General features: G+C 42.1%; 1 protein-coding gene and 3 non-coding genes across 5 annotated transcripts in view; 1 reads left to right on the top strand and 3 right to left on the bottom strand.

Annotated features, from left to right (window-relative positions):
• LOC125013218 (F-BAR and double SH3 domains protein 2-like) overlaps positions 1 to 14,464 on the bottom strand; it is a 55,756-nt gene that overhangs the window by 36,054 nt on the left and 5,238 nt on the right. For both annotated transcript variants that reach the window (XM_047593678.1, XM_047593679.1), the window contains exon 3: positions 4,634 to 4,679. In XM_047593678.1, the coding sequence (XP_047449634.1) occupies positions 4,634 to 4,679 (46 nt within the window). The remainder of the gene's footprint in view (positions 1 to 4,633; positions 4,680 to 14,464) is intronic.
• Positions 5,439 to 5,512, bottom strand: trnat-agu. Its single transcript has one exon. It is a non-coding gene; the product is annotated as a tRNA-Thr (tRNA).
• Positions 6,229 to 6,301, top strand: trnam-cau. Its single transcript has one exon. It is a non-coding gene; the product is annotated as a tRNA-Met (tRNA).
• Positions 6,940 to 7,013, bottom strand: trnat-agu. Its single transcript has one exon. It is a non-coding gene; the product is annotated as a tRNA-Thr (tRNA).

Consider the following 14,464-nt stretch of genomic DNA (forward strand, 5'->3'; position numbering starts at 1 on the left):
TTGCTATGGCAACCCCTTCCTGCGAGGGTGTGCGTGTGTGTGTGTGTGGTCTGGCTAAGGTGGAACTGCTCCTTTTGTTGCACGCACACACACACACACATGCAGTAAAACACCCAAAAGCACTCACATGCATCCTGTTTTTGTGATCGGAGTGGCAAACAGGGTGCCCAGACAGCAGGATATCCTGAGGAGACCAGTGTGTGTGAGTGTGTGTGTGTGTGTGTGTGTGTGCGTGCGTGTGACAGAGAGAGAGAGGGGGAGAGAGAGATTTAACAGCAAAGAAGCAGTAAGAGGGGGACGACAGGCTGAATGTTATGAATTTTAAGTATGTCAGCTTGTCAGTTAGCGATCTAAACTAAACATCCCGTCTTTATCTCTATCACTGTAAATATGTGACTTTGTTTGCGTGTTCACTGTATCCACGCAGTTCATACAGTGAACACACATTGTGGTAATTTTCATGGGTGACACTACAATTACAGGTCAAAATATGGTTGACATAATTGTTACTCAATGGCCAGACACCGGTATTTTTTTTTTTTTTTTTTTGTCAGAGCATCTCTTCTGTGACCACACAACAGTAGCTGATGATTACATTAGGACACACTTAACTGTGAGAAACTGACTGAAGTGTGAAGAGAAAGAAATGCAGAAACGCATTGTAATGGTTGCTATGGGACATTGTTGTTAATTTATGTGACTTCCTGTCAGTTTTTATTTCCTTCACAACTTTTTTTTTTTTTTTTTTTTTCCTTCTCGATTCAGCACTGCTCTCCTGGCTGCCAAACAACTGTGCAGACAGTCACCTTGGTTGTTCTGCCTTGTGTTTACTCTCGCTTCCCCACTCACTTATTATCTCCTGTCTGTGGCTCAGTCGCTGTCTATCCCCCGTCTCTCTGATTTCCTCCCGCCTTTGTGTGTCTGCCTTTTCAACCACCCTCACTTTCTCAACTTCCCCCTGAATCAATATACTTGATCTTCTCGCTCGCATCTTCCCGTGCGCACTCCCCTGCCCCCGAAGCTCTCTGCCTCCTTGTCTGCGGAGTAAGCTGAGGTAAAATCGAGGCTGAGTGAGAGGAGGGTGAATGGAAGAGGAGAAGACAAAGAGTGAGAGAAGACGACAAAAAAATAATAAAGGATTGCAGCAGACGGCACTGACATGTTGTGTTAAAGATAGTGTGTGTGTGTGTGTGTGTATGTGTGTGTGTGTGTGGATGGGGATATAAATGAGATGCTTTCGTCGCCCTTGTTCTTGGATATTGCTATATGCGTGCAACGCAGATTAAATATATTATTAGCCACAGTGACATAGAATATCTGAAGAAATGGTGGGAGAAACGCTTTTTGAGCGTCTAAGAACTCAGAATCTACAAATTATTTTGACAACGTACATAACGTGTAATCTCTCAACATGTCAAGGCTGATTTACATGCAACAGTGGGTGCGCAGAGGGTCTCACGGCTGCAGCAGCCACAGCAGGCAGGCCTTTTTGGGCAGTGCAGACCAGAAGCGTGACCCCAGCCTAAAACTATTCCAGTTATGTTGACGGTGGGAGGGGAATATGGGACAAATAGCCAATGCTCACATGCGAACGCTCGCACACAGAAAACACGGCCGCTTTTGATTGACGCCTGGTAATTGCGGCTGCCTCCTTCACAGAGGGGCTGTCTGGTTTGACACAGAGAAAGGGCAAAGGTCAAACGGCAGCGTCTTCGCTTTCTTTCTCGCTGCGGCGTCCTCCTACATCACCTCTCTGCCCTATTTCTGTAGCTCTCCCTGTTTAATCAAATGCTCGTGTGCGTTTATTCCCATCTCCTTCCCATTGTTTCTCTCTTGGAAAAGCTTATTGCCTCAATATTCCTCAGACACAGGATCCAAGGGCAGACGTGCCGTGTTAAAATCTATTGAGGCGGGATAATAGGGGTCAAAGAAGTTGCTCCTTATCAGATCTCAAAACAATTTCCCCCATTTATCATGCATCTATAATAGTAAAAAAAAAATGTACCCAGACATTCCCATACAAACACACACACCGACGATTATGAGGAAATCCATTGTCCTACTGAGTAAGGGGGGTTGTTGCTAGGCAACCTCTATTTCTAAGGTGAAGAAGACAGTGCTGCAGGAGAATGGTGAGAGAGAGACGGAGAGAGCACAAGGCAGAGTGCGGGAGTGGGGGGAGATAATGAGTGTCTGAAACCAGGGGGCCTGACCACAGGAAGCTCTCCCTTAATCATTCAAACCACATGCAAATGAAGACACACGTGTCCAAACACACGGACAAGCTATTTTCTCTCTCTCTCTCTCTTCCCATCCATGTACTCAACCTCTCATATGCATATGCATGCTGACGGGGAAAAAAAAAAAAACCACAAGGGTTATATGAGTGGACATCTGTGTGGAATACATATCTGTATGTTAATGTGTACTTAAGAGGTGGATGGGTTACGTATTAGAATGTTTTTCATTAAGCTACGGAAGGATTTTGCGGCTGAGAGCATTTCTCGCAGTGTCTGCGCGGACGCGTGTGTGAGTGTGACGGCGGCTTAAGCTGAGCGGCATCAGATACAATGGAAATCAGGCGGTCTTTTAAACTGTTGGCGGCAAGCACTGCTTGGTTTCTACTTAGACACCACTCAGCTAATACTTAGGAACACAAATATGCTGATGCAGCCTTCGACTGGGAGACACGCATCGGTTTTGTCTGTCCTAACAAATCAACAGCACGCTACAAAGTGGCTGTCTTCTGAATGAAAGCGGTTTTATGAAAAGGAAGCCGTTGCGCCGTGTTTAAGACAACAGTAGCGCAGTGAGGGAAAAAAGCAACTCTCTCCTTCCATGAATTGAATGAGTCGTCAGCAAAAATGTGAAAATTCCTGGATATGAAATGGGGCTGTAACTAACAATTATTTCAATATGTCTGTTAGCACTTGACTACCATTAACTGTAAATTCCTTTTTTTGTATAATCTGTAAGAAATAACACAAACACCAGTCCTTCTGTTGGTTTGGTAGTGGGAGTTCTGACATTGAAAGCTTAGGTGTTTAAGATGTATAATGGGATAAACTAAGTGTACATAGGACCACTTCCCCAGTATAATTGCTAGTGTTAAGGATAAGAAGGAGTATGCCTATACGCTAAAAACGGCTACATAATCTATTCAAGAGTAGATGGGGCTTATTTACATGCAAAACCTTGCTGCTGTCTTAGAAGAGTCGCAATTACTATGCAGCATTGCATAAATATGAGAACAACTCCAAAGGACAGATAGAGAAAGAAGCCTCTGTGGATAACTAAACAGGAATAGGAAAGTGAAACCAAATGTGGCCTGTGGCACATGTGTGAGTTTTATTCATCTGAAGAATGAATCACGACAAAATGAGAAGGGCTCATTTTAGAAAGCTCTTGACCTGAGCCTGCTGCAAATACAACACGCACTGCCTTTCACATCTCATTTAAATCACGCTTTTCACTATGTAACATGATCAAGCGTATGCTCCCATTTTCATTTTCACAGATTGGAGAGATGTTGTGAACAGTGGCTTGGAGCTGTACATGCACTCAAAATTTTTCTTTCAGTCTTTCAATCAGAAGGTGGATGTGGAACAAACCTGTCCCATATGCAAGGTTTGCAAAAAAAAAAAGATAATGGCTAAGGATAGCAACACAACAAATTATTCCACCACCTGAAGTACAACCACAAGCTGGAGTACGTCGAGAGCCAGCAAATGCGTCAGGAGAAAACATTTTAAATTAGGGTGAACAGACATCCCCAAGTGATGACCTGTCCCCCCGGCGAAAGCTGTTCCCTGAAATGTCCCCGATTTTAGTGTTTTATGAATGAGAAAAAGATATTACGCGAAGACTACAACAACAGTTATTACTGAAGCCGGTTGCGCTGCTATTGACATTACAGAAATAGCAGTTTAAATATGAATAAATCCGAATAAATATGTTAAAATAAACGAAACCTTAATAGTCCCTGTTTCTTCATTTCATCTTGATAACATTTAATTATTTTTGTCTTTGGCTGCAAATGCCCCCGGATTTCACTCAATCTGTGACTACACAGAATGTAGTCACAGACTGAGAAAAACATGGATTGGTGTTACAATATTTTTATTGGGCTTTTTATTGTTATCGCCACAAAATTTTAAATTTATCATGATATTTTTTTTTAGCACGTATCGCTCATCCCTAGTAAATGGTAAATCAAAAGAGACCAAGAGATGGAACATGAGCGGAGCACAGTTTGACTTGGTTTTGGTGATGTTCTTAATTGGCCCTTCGGCTTATTGGTACATGAGGGAAGACCTGATTTTTCAGTGCTGCAGGTTGCTACTTGAAATAGATCTCAGCGAGACATTTGCATGCAACTATGAACAGCCCCAATGCAGAGTGAAAAAGGCACTACTGGAATTCAAAGCAAGGATTTGCATTACGAGACAGATACTTTAAACAACCCTGTGGACCTTTACAGGGGTTGTCATACTCCAGACTGACCTTTTGACAATAACGCAATAAATAATTTTAAATTACAATTGCATTAGACAATGATATATCAGTACACCAACGACACTCATCAGTTCCATAAACATGTGACCAAGCACTGATTGAGTCCAGACAGTCTTACCTGTGCATAGTCCCGCTCCAGCTGCCCCTTCTTCAGACTGTAGCTCCTGCAAAGAAGAAAGACAGATTAGTTTCCAGTGTCTCTACAGGATCTGAAGAGAAACTTCAGATTTATATATGTGCATGCCACCACGAGTATCAAATACAGAGCATGTGCACATTCTGTACTATATATAACTTGTCATAAACTGTATATTTGTAATGTTTTGAAGAGAAAGCTGAAAAAAAAGAAAACCTGATCTGTTCAAAAACTAGTGTATTCCTGCAACTTAAAAAAAAAATGTAGCAATGACATCCAATCTCCTTAGCCATCCCAGGGGTGAGCTCGGTGGTCACAGTATTATGCAAGTAAAGAATTACCATTGTTTCTACGTTGCTCAACTCTGAAACGAACGGATCCATTTCTGGAGCCCACAAAAAGCGCAGACCCTTTCCAAACTTTCCCCTCGCCCCCTCAGTGTCACACAACATCCTGGTAGCAGAGACGGCAGAAGCTCTTATCACCGCTCAGGAATGTGCAGAATGAAAAACACAAAACCAAGTATATGATTACTGATACAGATAAATAACTTGTCCGTGTAGGTGAATGACCATAGTAGCGTGTATACTGGAGATGACATCACTATGTGGACTTTTTTCCAGCGTATCTTAGAATAAATGGGACACAGACAACAAAGACAGCGAACAGCCGAAAGGCTTTTTAAGTTCCTGTCACAAATGCAGATGAAGATAATTTGGGTATAACTCAAGCTATATTTTAAGATGGCAAAAACTCCTTTCAGTTGTACAATTGCAACACTTAGAAAAGGCACTGCTGGGATTCGAACCCAGGATCTCCTGTTTACTAGACAGGCGCTTTAACCAACTAAGCCACAGCGCCCCTGCCCCAAAAATAAAAATGGAAAATCTTTGTGCGGGAAGAGGCCATACTGCGTCAAATCACCATAGATTATCCACTTCTACATTTGGGATGAGTAACGACAATAAATATTGGACTTTAGGAAGAATGCAACCTAAAAAGTGATATGCTTGGCTCTGATACAATTTATCTGGCGCAAGAGGAAACCATTTTCTTACACCACACAACAAGAACATGTGCTCATCCAGACTAATAACAAAAACAGAATTTGTTTAGCCAGATGTTAAGTTAACATGACTTAAAGCGGTAAACAGCACTGTCCTCTGGCTGGTGAGACAACACGTACTGTATGGCATAATTACTGCCAGTTGTTTCTGTACTAATTACAGCCCAAACTAAGAGTGTCGTGATTCTTGCAAAAGCTTTCCCAAGTCATGTGTACAAGCTGTTGCGTACAGTCAGTTTACCAAACATATGCTGCCTTAGATTTCTGGGTTTAAAATGCTAAAAAGAGACATGAGAAATTCTTAATAAGAGTGAGTAAAATCCTCTACAGAGAGACACAGACAAAACTGCAGTAATGTCAACTACTGCAAGAGGAGGATGTGTTTCATGTCTAACCCCACAACATGCTTGTCAGCTGAAATACGACCCACACCCTCCCCTGGTCACAAAGATGCGGGGCCTTCTGCTGCCTGGCTGTGCTCGAAAACACACATGGAAAACTGGACCTCGTGGCCTCGTTGGCGCAGTAGGCAGCGCGTCAGTCTCATAATCTGAAGGTCGTGAGTTCGAGCCTCACACGGGGCAAGTGTTTTGACCTTTAGCCCCTGAGATCACGTGAACAGCTCAAGGGCTCCAGAAAAACCTGCTACCTACCGAAATCAGATTGCCATGGACTGAATGATTTAAGTCGAACTTACTGTACTGTGTTGACCTACCTACCTAAACATGGACTCTCCACCGGTGTTAGACATTCATAGTTGTGCACTCGTCACTCTGGCTCACTCTGTAACAACAGCACCTGAGCACTAGATGGTGCTGTGTCTTTTTTGCCTGTCGTTAATTTTTGTTTCTACTTCCTGCTTCACTTTTGTCATACTAATGTTTGTATCTCCAAATCTCCACTGAAACTCGCGGAGATGGAGAAGCAGTCGCAAATACATAGATGCTTTATTAATCCCAAACTGGGAAATTAAAGCGGAAACACGCTACTACTAAGCCGATCGGTCACAGCCCTTGTCCTCTGGGTCGCTGTGGCACATTGTTACATTTCTGGGGAGGTGCTCAACGTTGAAGCCTAATTTACTGGTTAGAATCTTCACTGACAGTTATTGACATGAAGTCTAACTTCAAGAACCAATCACATCTCACACACAGATGTGCAACGAACGAGTCCTTTATAGGTTGGTATGATTTCAGATTTCAATCCTTCTGGAAATCTTAAAAGGCACTGCTGGGATTCGAACCCAGGATCTCCTGTTTACTAGACAGGCGCTTTAACCAACTAAGCCACAGCGCCTACACATGACACAAACCAAAACAGAACAGACAAAAACATTTTACATACTTTGATCACAGGCCAGTTAGCTGTGGCTTAAGTATTTCAAGGTATTGGCTGCTTTGTCATTACAGGGACTTTATGGTTTGCTTTTCAGTAGTTTTTTTTTGTGCTAGCAATGGACATTCTCAAACGCATGAAAGCATTAGATACCAGTCCTTCAATAAAACACATGCACAAGTCACGCGGGGCTTGGATTCAATCCATGATCTACTCTTTACTAGAACCTAAGTCCCAACTTGTCTGATTTCCAGCTGTGGAAATGCTGATGATTTCATGTGTATGATGAAAGACCTTGTAACTTGGAAAGCCATGTGAGAAAGTGGGCTGTGACTGACAACGGATAAACTTTCAAATTTCCGTCATCGAAACACCCAACAGTACATTTACAAATATGAATATTGGCTCACGGTTCATTCATACTATTCATGCGCAACCCCAAACTAAGATTCTGGCATTTCTGCTTGGCTGAGTCGTGCACTAGATTGATGCCTCTGCACAAACACTGGGATCTTTGGACATCACAATCAGAAAAGACTTCATTGCCAAATATATTTGCACATACAAGGAATTTGCCTTGGGGTTTGTTGTATAAAAAATACAAAATAAAATAAATCGTAAACATATACACAGTCAAATATACAAAAAATATATTCACTGTACATGCAACACAAGGAACATTCACAGTGGGATGGTGGTGGGTTTGATGTGTTCATGGGGGGGCCCTGGCATTGTTCAGCAGACACACTGCGGTTGAATAAAAATTGTTTTCCATGCGAGTGGCTTGGCTTTTCATGCTGCCATAGTTACACTGTGGTGTAGGCCACATACATAAACATGGACAACCAATTACCAGCTACAAAAATCTCACACCCATTATTATTACGTTCATATAACGCCGTGTGTTAAAACAGGGTGAAAGTGAACACCGCAGACATTTCAGTCTTGAATGGTTATATATATATATATACACATATATATGACTCCATTCTAAGTTGATGTATAAATACTGCAATATACTGCAAGTAAGATTATATGGTACTTCATCTGTTGTATGCCTGTGCCTATTTACGTTTGCCTTCTTCTGTCCCTGCATTTCTTTCTGCCAAATCGTGTATTTCTATCTTTTAAAACCCACCCATGCAGTCCTGCACCGCCACATTTCTGTCTCTTCTGTCTGCTCCCCTTTTCTCCTCTACTCCTTCTCTCTTTCTACTCCACCGCTCTGTCTGTCCATCATGGATGTGTGTTTGTCACTGCATGGTGCATGAGTCGAGAAGCCGTGTCAGCATCAGCTGTGCGTGAAGAAGAAAGGGAGGAAGAAAATGCGCAGACTTGCAGATGAGCGTGTGTCTGACAGGAAATACTTGAGTGCTTGAGAGTGGACATTAAGTGTATGTACTGCATGTGTGTGTGTGTCTGTCTGGCTGTGTGTGTGTGTGTGTTGGGTGCAAAGAGGGCAATACGTTGAAAGGCAGATAGAGGAAATGATCAAACGTGGGAAAACAGTGGAGATCAATGGTTAACAGGACACAGACTGAGATCAGTGACAAAAGGATAAGCACCATGAGTCACAGACAGAGACAGACACAGAGACAGAGGTGGGTGGTCATGTTTTCACACTGCATGATCACCACAAGACATAATAGAGCAGAATCTCTGCAGTTTCCCAGTCCAAGACCAAGCATGCGCTGGACAAAAACACTCAGTGTTTTGTTTCATATTCAGAATGCTTAACAGATGATAAGTGAGCAGTCATGAAAAGCCTGAAATAATTGTTACAGATGTAATCGGAGTACCCACTAATTCTTCACAGGGGTGTGTCCTAGCATTAAAGGCATTAACCTTACACAAACTCATCCCACAAATTCTGTTCCCACACACACTTGCCTTCGGAAATCACCACTAGCTAATATGTAAACCTCTGATTGCTGAGGTAAACTAAGCTAGAACTACAGAGCTGTGTTTAGATTTACGGCCTTTCCTGTTCTAAGAACCACAAATATTTCATGTAATTGTGAAAGCTTGTTCGGGCCACCCATCAAGTAGAAATTTCAGCGTAAGATGACGATTTCTGGAGGCGGTACAGGCGCTCTGCAACCATAAAAACATTTAATGTTTGTGATTGGAAAAATTAAATCAGGTTTAAAATCCTGTACATTATCAATAATCTAAACTCCTCTTTAATTTAAAGCCATTGTAGAATAGCCAGTCCTCTGCTTTTATGTTCATGTGGTGGGGATCAAAAATCAGATCATTATTGTTGCGATGTGACATGAACAGAAACAGCTGACCGAGAACCAGGAACTGTTCTGTCTCTCAGGCTAACTACAGTCACAACCTCATAACAAACTACTGCTCCGTCTGATCTGGCTGCTGAAATGTGTCAAAGAGACGTCTGCAGAGACACGAAGACATTCCTCAAGGAAAAGTTGTCATTTTCAGTGATAGTTTTATGGATGTCACTATGTCACAGCTCAGGGTATTTAGAAGTATTACACTTGCATCTGTCACAGAGCGAAGCTTGTTCACTGGCTAACTATTCCGCACGCTGCCATAGTTAATCAATCAAAAGGGAATTATGTTTGCTCCCACTGCTATGACAGGGGCCCACGTTTGTTGAGAACAGTGTTTTCTATTGCACAAATCCTCAAAACGACGTGGTGATGTATGAGTAACAAATGAAAAACAAATACTGTATAATATACAACCAATCAAACTGTAAGCCACCTTAACCAAAACTCTGACAAAGTCGGGTATTGAGCAACGTTTTGGTCGACTGCATTCAAAATTGTTTCTCTGATTATTTACACACACAGCTTCCTTGCGTGGTGGTTTTGAACCCGAGTTACTGGACAACCAATTATTGGCACCTAATTTTCTATGCGAGTGTGAATGATTGATCAAGATAAAAATCTCCAGCATTGGTCCACTGTTGATCAACCTGGTAGACCCGGAAAAACTGTGAAACAACTTCAATGTAATCCTGCAGGGTGACAAACCCACTTGAGTCAGTGGGCTACGCAAAATAAAAGAAACAGATCTGTGTTTAGTTGAACACAGTTTAACGGCAACTCAAACTACATCCTCCAAATGGATCACAGTGTCTAACAACCACCTTTCTTAGGCTGTTTCAACATAAAACGAATACCATGACTTTCATTAAGCTTTAGATTTTGGAGTTAATGCTGTTATGGGACTGTTACTTTAGAACGTATTAGGAAAACACGGGACTGTAAGAATGTCTGACATGTAGTAAACATTTGGCTGAAATCAAACGTGAGGTGAGCTCATGCAGGGAGACAACCACGTAACCTTGAGCGAGTTTAGAGAGATGTGTCCTGGGATGAGTGGAGTGACGCAACTTAGCGTACTATTATTTAAAAGACCAAAAAAAACAAACAAACAAACTAACCACAGTTTATGTTCGAAATGTGGCAACAACATGTGACACAACAACTGCATCACATGGGAATGGGACACGCTGAAGTTGTGGTTAATCATGCTACAAATGGATCTACACTCATGCCCTTACACTGTGCCTTAAAGACCATTGTGTTTGCAGTGACTTTGACCAGTATGACAACAGCAAAGCCTGGCAAGAAGTGCTCTTAAGTCAGTAAAAATGCTGCTCCAAGCCAAGAGTGGAGAGACTTGCTGCAGACCGAGTGGAGATAATGTTATCAAGTCATTATGTTGATCTAGCATCAATCAGTGCGTTTGCATGCACGTGTAGAAAACAAATTATTGCCTTAATCGGACTATAACAGGAGAACTTAAGTGCATGTAAACACGTCACTCCGATTAAAATTGGAGTTCTCATAATCCGATTGAGACACCCAGATAATGCGTGTGCGCATGCTCCACAACCCCCGCGCTGGCGTGTGACCCCGGAACAAAAACATCCAAGAAAGCCGGTCGCAGTAGAAGAAGAACCATCTGAGGGATGGCGCATATCTTACCTGCTCCAGAATTAATGCTGAGAGATTAAAAAAATGTACTATTATCCATCTGGTTGTTGTTTAAAATGCCGGTCTGCTGCATGAACGACTCTTGTTTATTATACGATGTAATAGGTCAACCAGAACCGAGCCGTATTAACGTGGTATTAACCCACTGAAAAGACACATATCGCCAACTAGTGTGGAGGAGGAGAACAGTTATTCGCATTTCTGTAGTCAGAAAGTCGAATTTTGAGCATAGCTCGATTAAGCTCTGCTATGTAAACGCACTGAGTGCACACGATTATTTACCTAAATACATAGAAATCACAGTCAATATCAAGTTAACGAGAGCTTAGTTTTTAGAATCACACTTTTGTGATTTTGAATAACAGCAAAGTTCGTCTTTGGTGCAACTCTTCCAGATGCAGAGGCAACTCATTTGCATAAGCAGGGTGTGAATCAGCTCCGCATTCATGTTGCTCTTCTTTTTTTAATTGTATGTTAGCCATGTCCCTGAATTATGGAAGTTGCAGTGAAAAGAATAACTAAGAACTCTGATTGCATTTTGGGTTCAAATTAGGGAAGTTCATCAAGCTTCTCAGCATGGAGACTCATTACGCCTTAATGACATTTGCAGATAATTCCTGGAATCTGGTCAATAAATTTGCGTGAAACACAAGTTTAATTTATCTCATGTGAGTTCGCGAAACAAAACACAGAAAGGGGGGAGGAGGGGGGGTTAAATCACTACACTACAATCATCTCCACAATTGAAGACGGTCTTTATAGAGGACTATGTTTAATTGGATGCAACTGACCTTGCAACCACTCTGCAAGTTCATTTGCAGCAAAACAAAAAGAAGAAAAACCCCCACCATCTTTGCAATCACAGCTGCAGGCAAAAGCACACCACCATGACGATGGCCTTTTTGCAGCTCAGTTTCAGTCAATTTATCTAAACCGGCAAACAAAACGGAAATTATACAGCGGCAATACTGAAACTTTCTTGCAGATCCAACGTCAGTGTACAAATGTGTCCTCATTCAGCAAAAGGAAGCCTGTGGGTGCATAAAAAGTGGAATCAATTTTTACCAAATGTGGACAGGGTTAGAAACAAATGAGGCTAGACTATGTGAGCCTAGTTTTATGGTCGGCCCTGGGTGATGTCTGCGTAGCCGTTGAGGCAGACATAAGGGTATAGGGGATTTAGCTGGATTGAGGACACCAAGTTGACTCTCTCAGTCCACCAACTTGTCATTTTCTCCTCCCTCTCTTTCTCTTATCCTCCCCTCTAAGACTAGCCCAGCTAAAATGCACTGCAAGGGGATTAAATGCACAGTCCTTTCTCCTTCTTCGTCCCATCTTTCTTCCACTCGTTTCTCCTCAATATTTACACTTGTACCTTTTAGAATTGCAGAACACATCATAGAAAACATTGTAGGTTGCAACTTGGGCAAGGATGTATGCATGTGTGTGTAAGTGCTTTGATTAAAGGCAGCCTGTGGATTAATTAGGGCAAATAAACTCAGAGCAGCTTTTGGGATTTAAGAGTTAAATTCTACTGTATGCTTCATGCAACGTGTGCCAGTCAGCTGTGAATGTTTCTCATCATATGGCCACGCTTTGCTTGCCCTGGAGGGTTCAGCTACTTAAAAGATGGTTGGAGGTTATTAAGCAATTATTTTGCCCCTTAGGAAAGACCTAGCCAAGTAACAGCCTACGCAAACAATTTCAGAATTGGGTTTTCGGTCCAGATCTATCAAAAGTGAGTTTTTATTGGGACATTAATTGGCCTTACTATAAAAGAGCCAAGGTTAAGTCAGCAGACTAGCTTCCGACTGTAGTCCATTCACTCATTGTTCGCTGGCATCAACTGCCCTTATCAACTCTACAATGTGGCCCTGGATGGGGACAAGTCAATAATTGCTTCTTCCTGTGGAAATCACTAGTGCATTAGTAACACAGCTGTCCGTGAGGGATCCATTTGTGACAACAGTCAAAAGAGTCTGATGTCTAAATAAAGTCAGATTGGCTGGGTATATATGTTTCGCAGAAACTATAAATTCATTAATTAATTCAAAAATAACTTATTAATTCTGCACGGTAACAAATCAATTGTGTTATTTTGACAAGATATTTGATTTCAATAATCAATCAATCAAAACTGATAAGACTTACTAAAACCTATAACCAGCCTATCAATCAATGAATCTGGTCATTTCAGTGGTCCAGCTGAAGAATACAGACTCAGTTCTTATCAGAATATGAGTCCTAGTAACACACCATTGGGATTTCATTATGTGGTATGTTTCAACTCATACAGGGTCAAAAACTCTCAGCATGCAACTGGACAGTGATACAAGCTTTTAGAGCAACAAACTATGTGACTTATGCTTCTTGACAAATGTCTTAATCTCTGTGAGCTGTCTTTGAAAGTTATTTTGCCTGTGAGTACTACCATAGTAAATATCAATATATACTACCATTATGTCGTAAACACAGTCAATGCGGTGACCCAGACTGGCTCGGCACATCTTTGCCAGACAGTTCAGCTCAATGTTATCCTTACAGAACCTCAGATAGTGTGCTGCTTGTTCTGAGAAAGGTAGCAATAGTTGTGAGTCAGTGTTAGTTGACTATACGGACATGTACATCACATCCTGTTACTGGTGTGAATTTCACACATCTCTGCCTCGTCTGATCTTTTTGTGGTAATCTTCCAAAGTCTGATGGCAGTCATATCAGCTACAGAAAAAACTAGCAGGGCCCCTCTGTCTTGCTCAAGGACACATCAGCTAAGCAGATGCATGCTACTGCAGGGGCGTAAGCCCAGGCATCCCGATCGAAAGGCGATCTCCCTAATCACTGTACCACCCTGCTGCTACCGATTTTACCCCCACAAGAATGTGTCATCAGAAATAATTACAAAACATTAAAGGCTAGAGTAGCACACTGAGAAAACGCTGCACGCCGCATCTTTCAGCCGCGAAGATGACATAAGCCAATTTGGAGACCTTTACCCAGTGGCACATATCTTCCTCCGTCCCCGTCTGAAAGAACTAACACATTGTGGTTGCATATGCTTAACTGGCTCTCCCTTTCTCCCACAAGTGAGACCAGAGCTTTGTTCGCTATCCAAACCCCAGCAGCAACAGGCCAATCTGTTCTCAAACAGCTGGAGCTGCCCCCAAGAGTAAAAAGGGGAGACAGAGAAAGAGAAAGAGAGAGAGAGGGAACTCTCAGAGAGAGAAGAGGCAGAGAAGGTATGAAAAGGACAACATGAGCGAAAGACGGGGATGGAAACGGAGAGGCCGATAGCATTAAAGTTAGCGGCCATAAAGCGTGTGAAGAAACCAGGACTTCCTCCCGCTGCCAAATCCAAATGGGAAAACTGCCAGCTCACATACGTCATGAGTAAACAGAGCTGAGACTAAATGAAAAGGAGATATGGAGACAGATAAAATGATA

This window comes from Mugil cephalus, chromosome 9 (genome assembly GCF_022458985.1).
Source record: "Mugil cephalus isolate CIBA_MC_2020 chromosome 9, CIBA_Mcephalus_1.1, whole genome shotgun sequence".
NCBI lineage: Eukaryota > Metazoa > Chordata > Actinopteri > Mugiliformes > Mugilidae > Mugil > Mugil cephalus.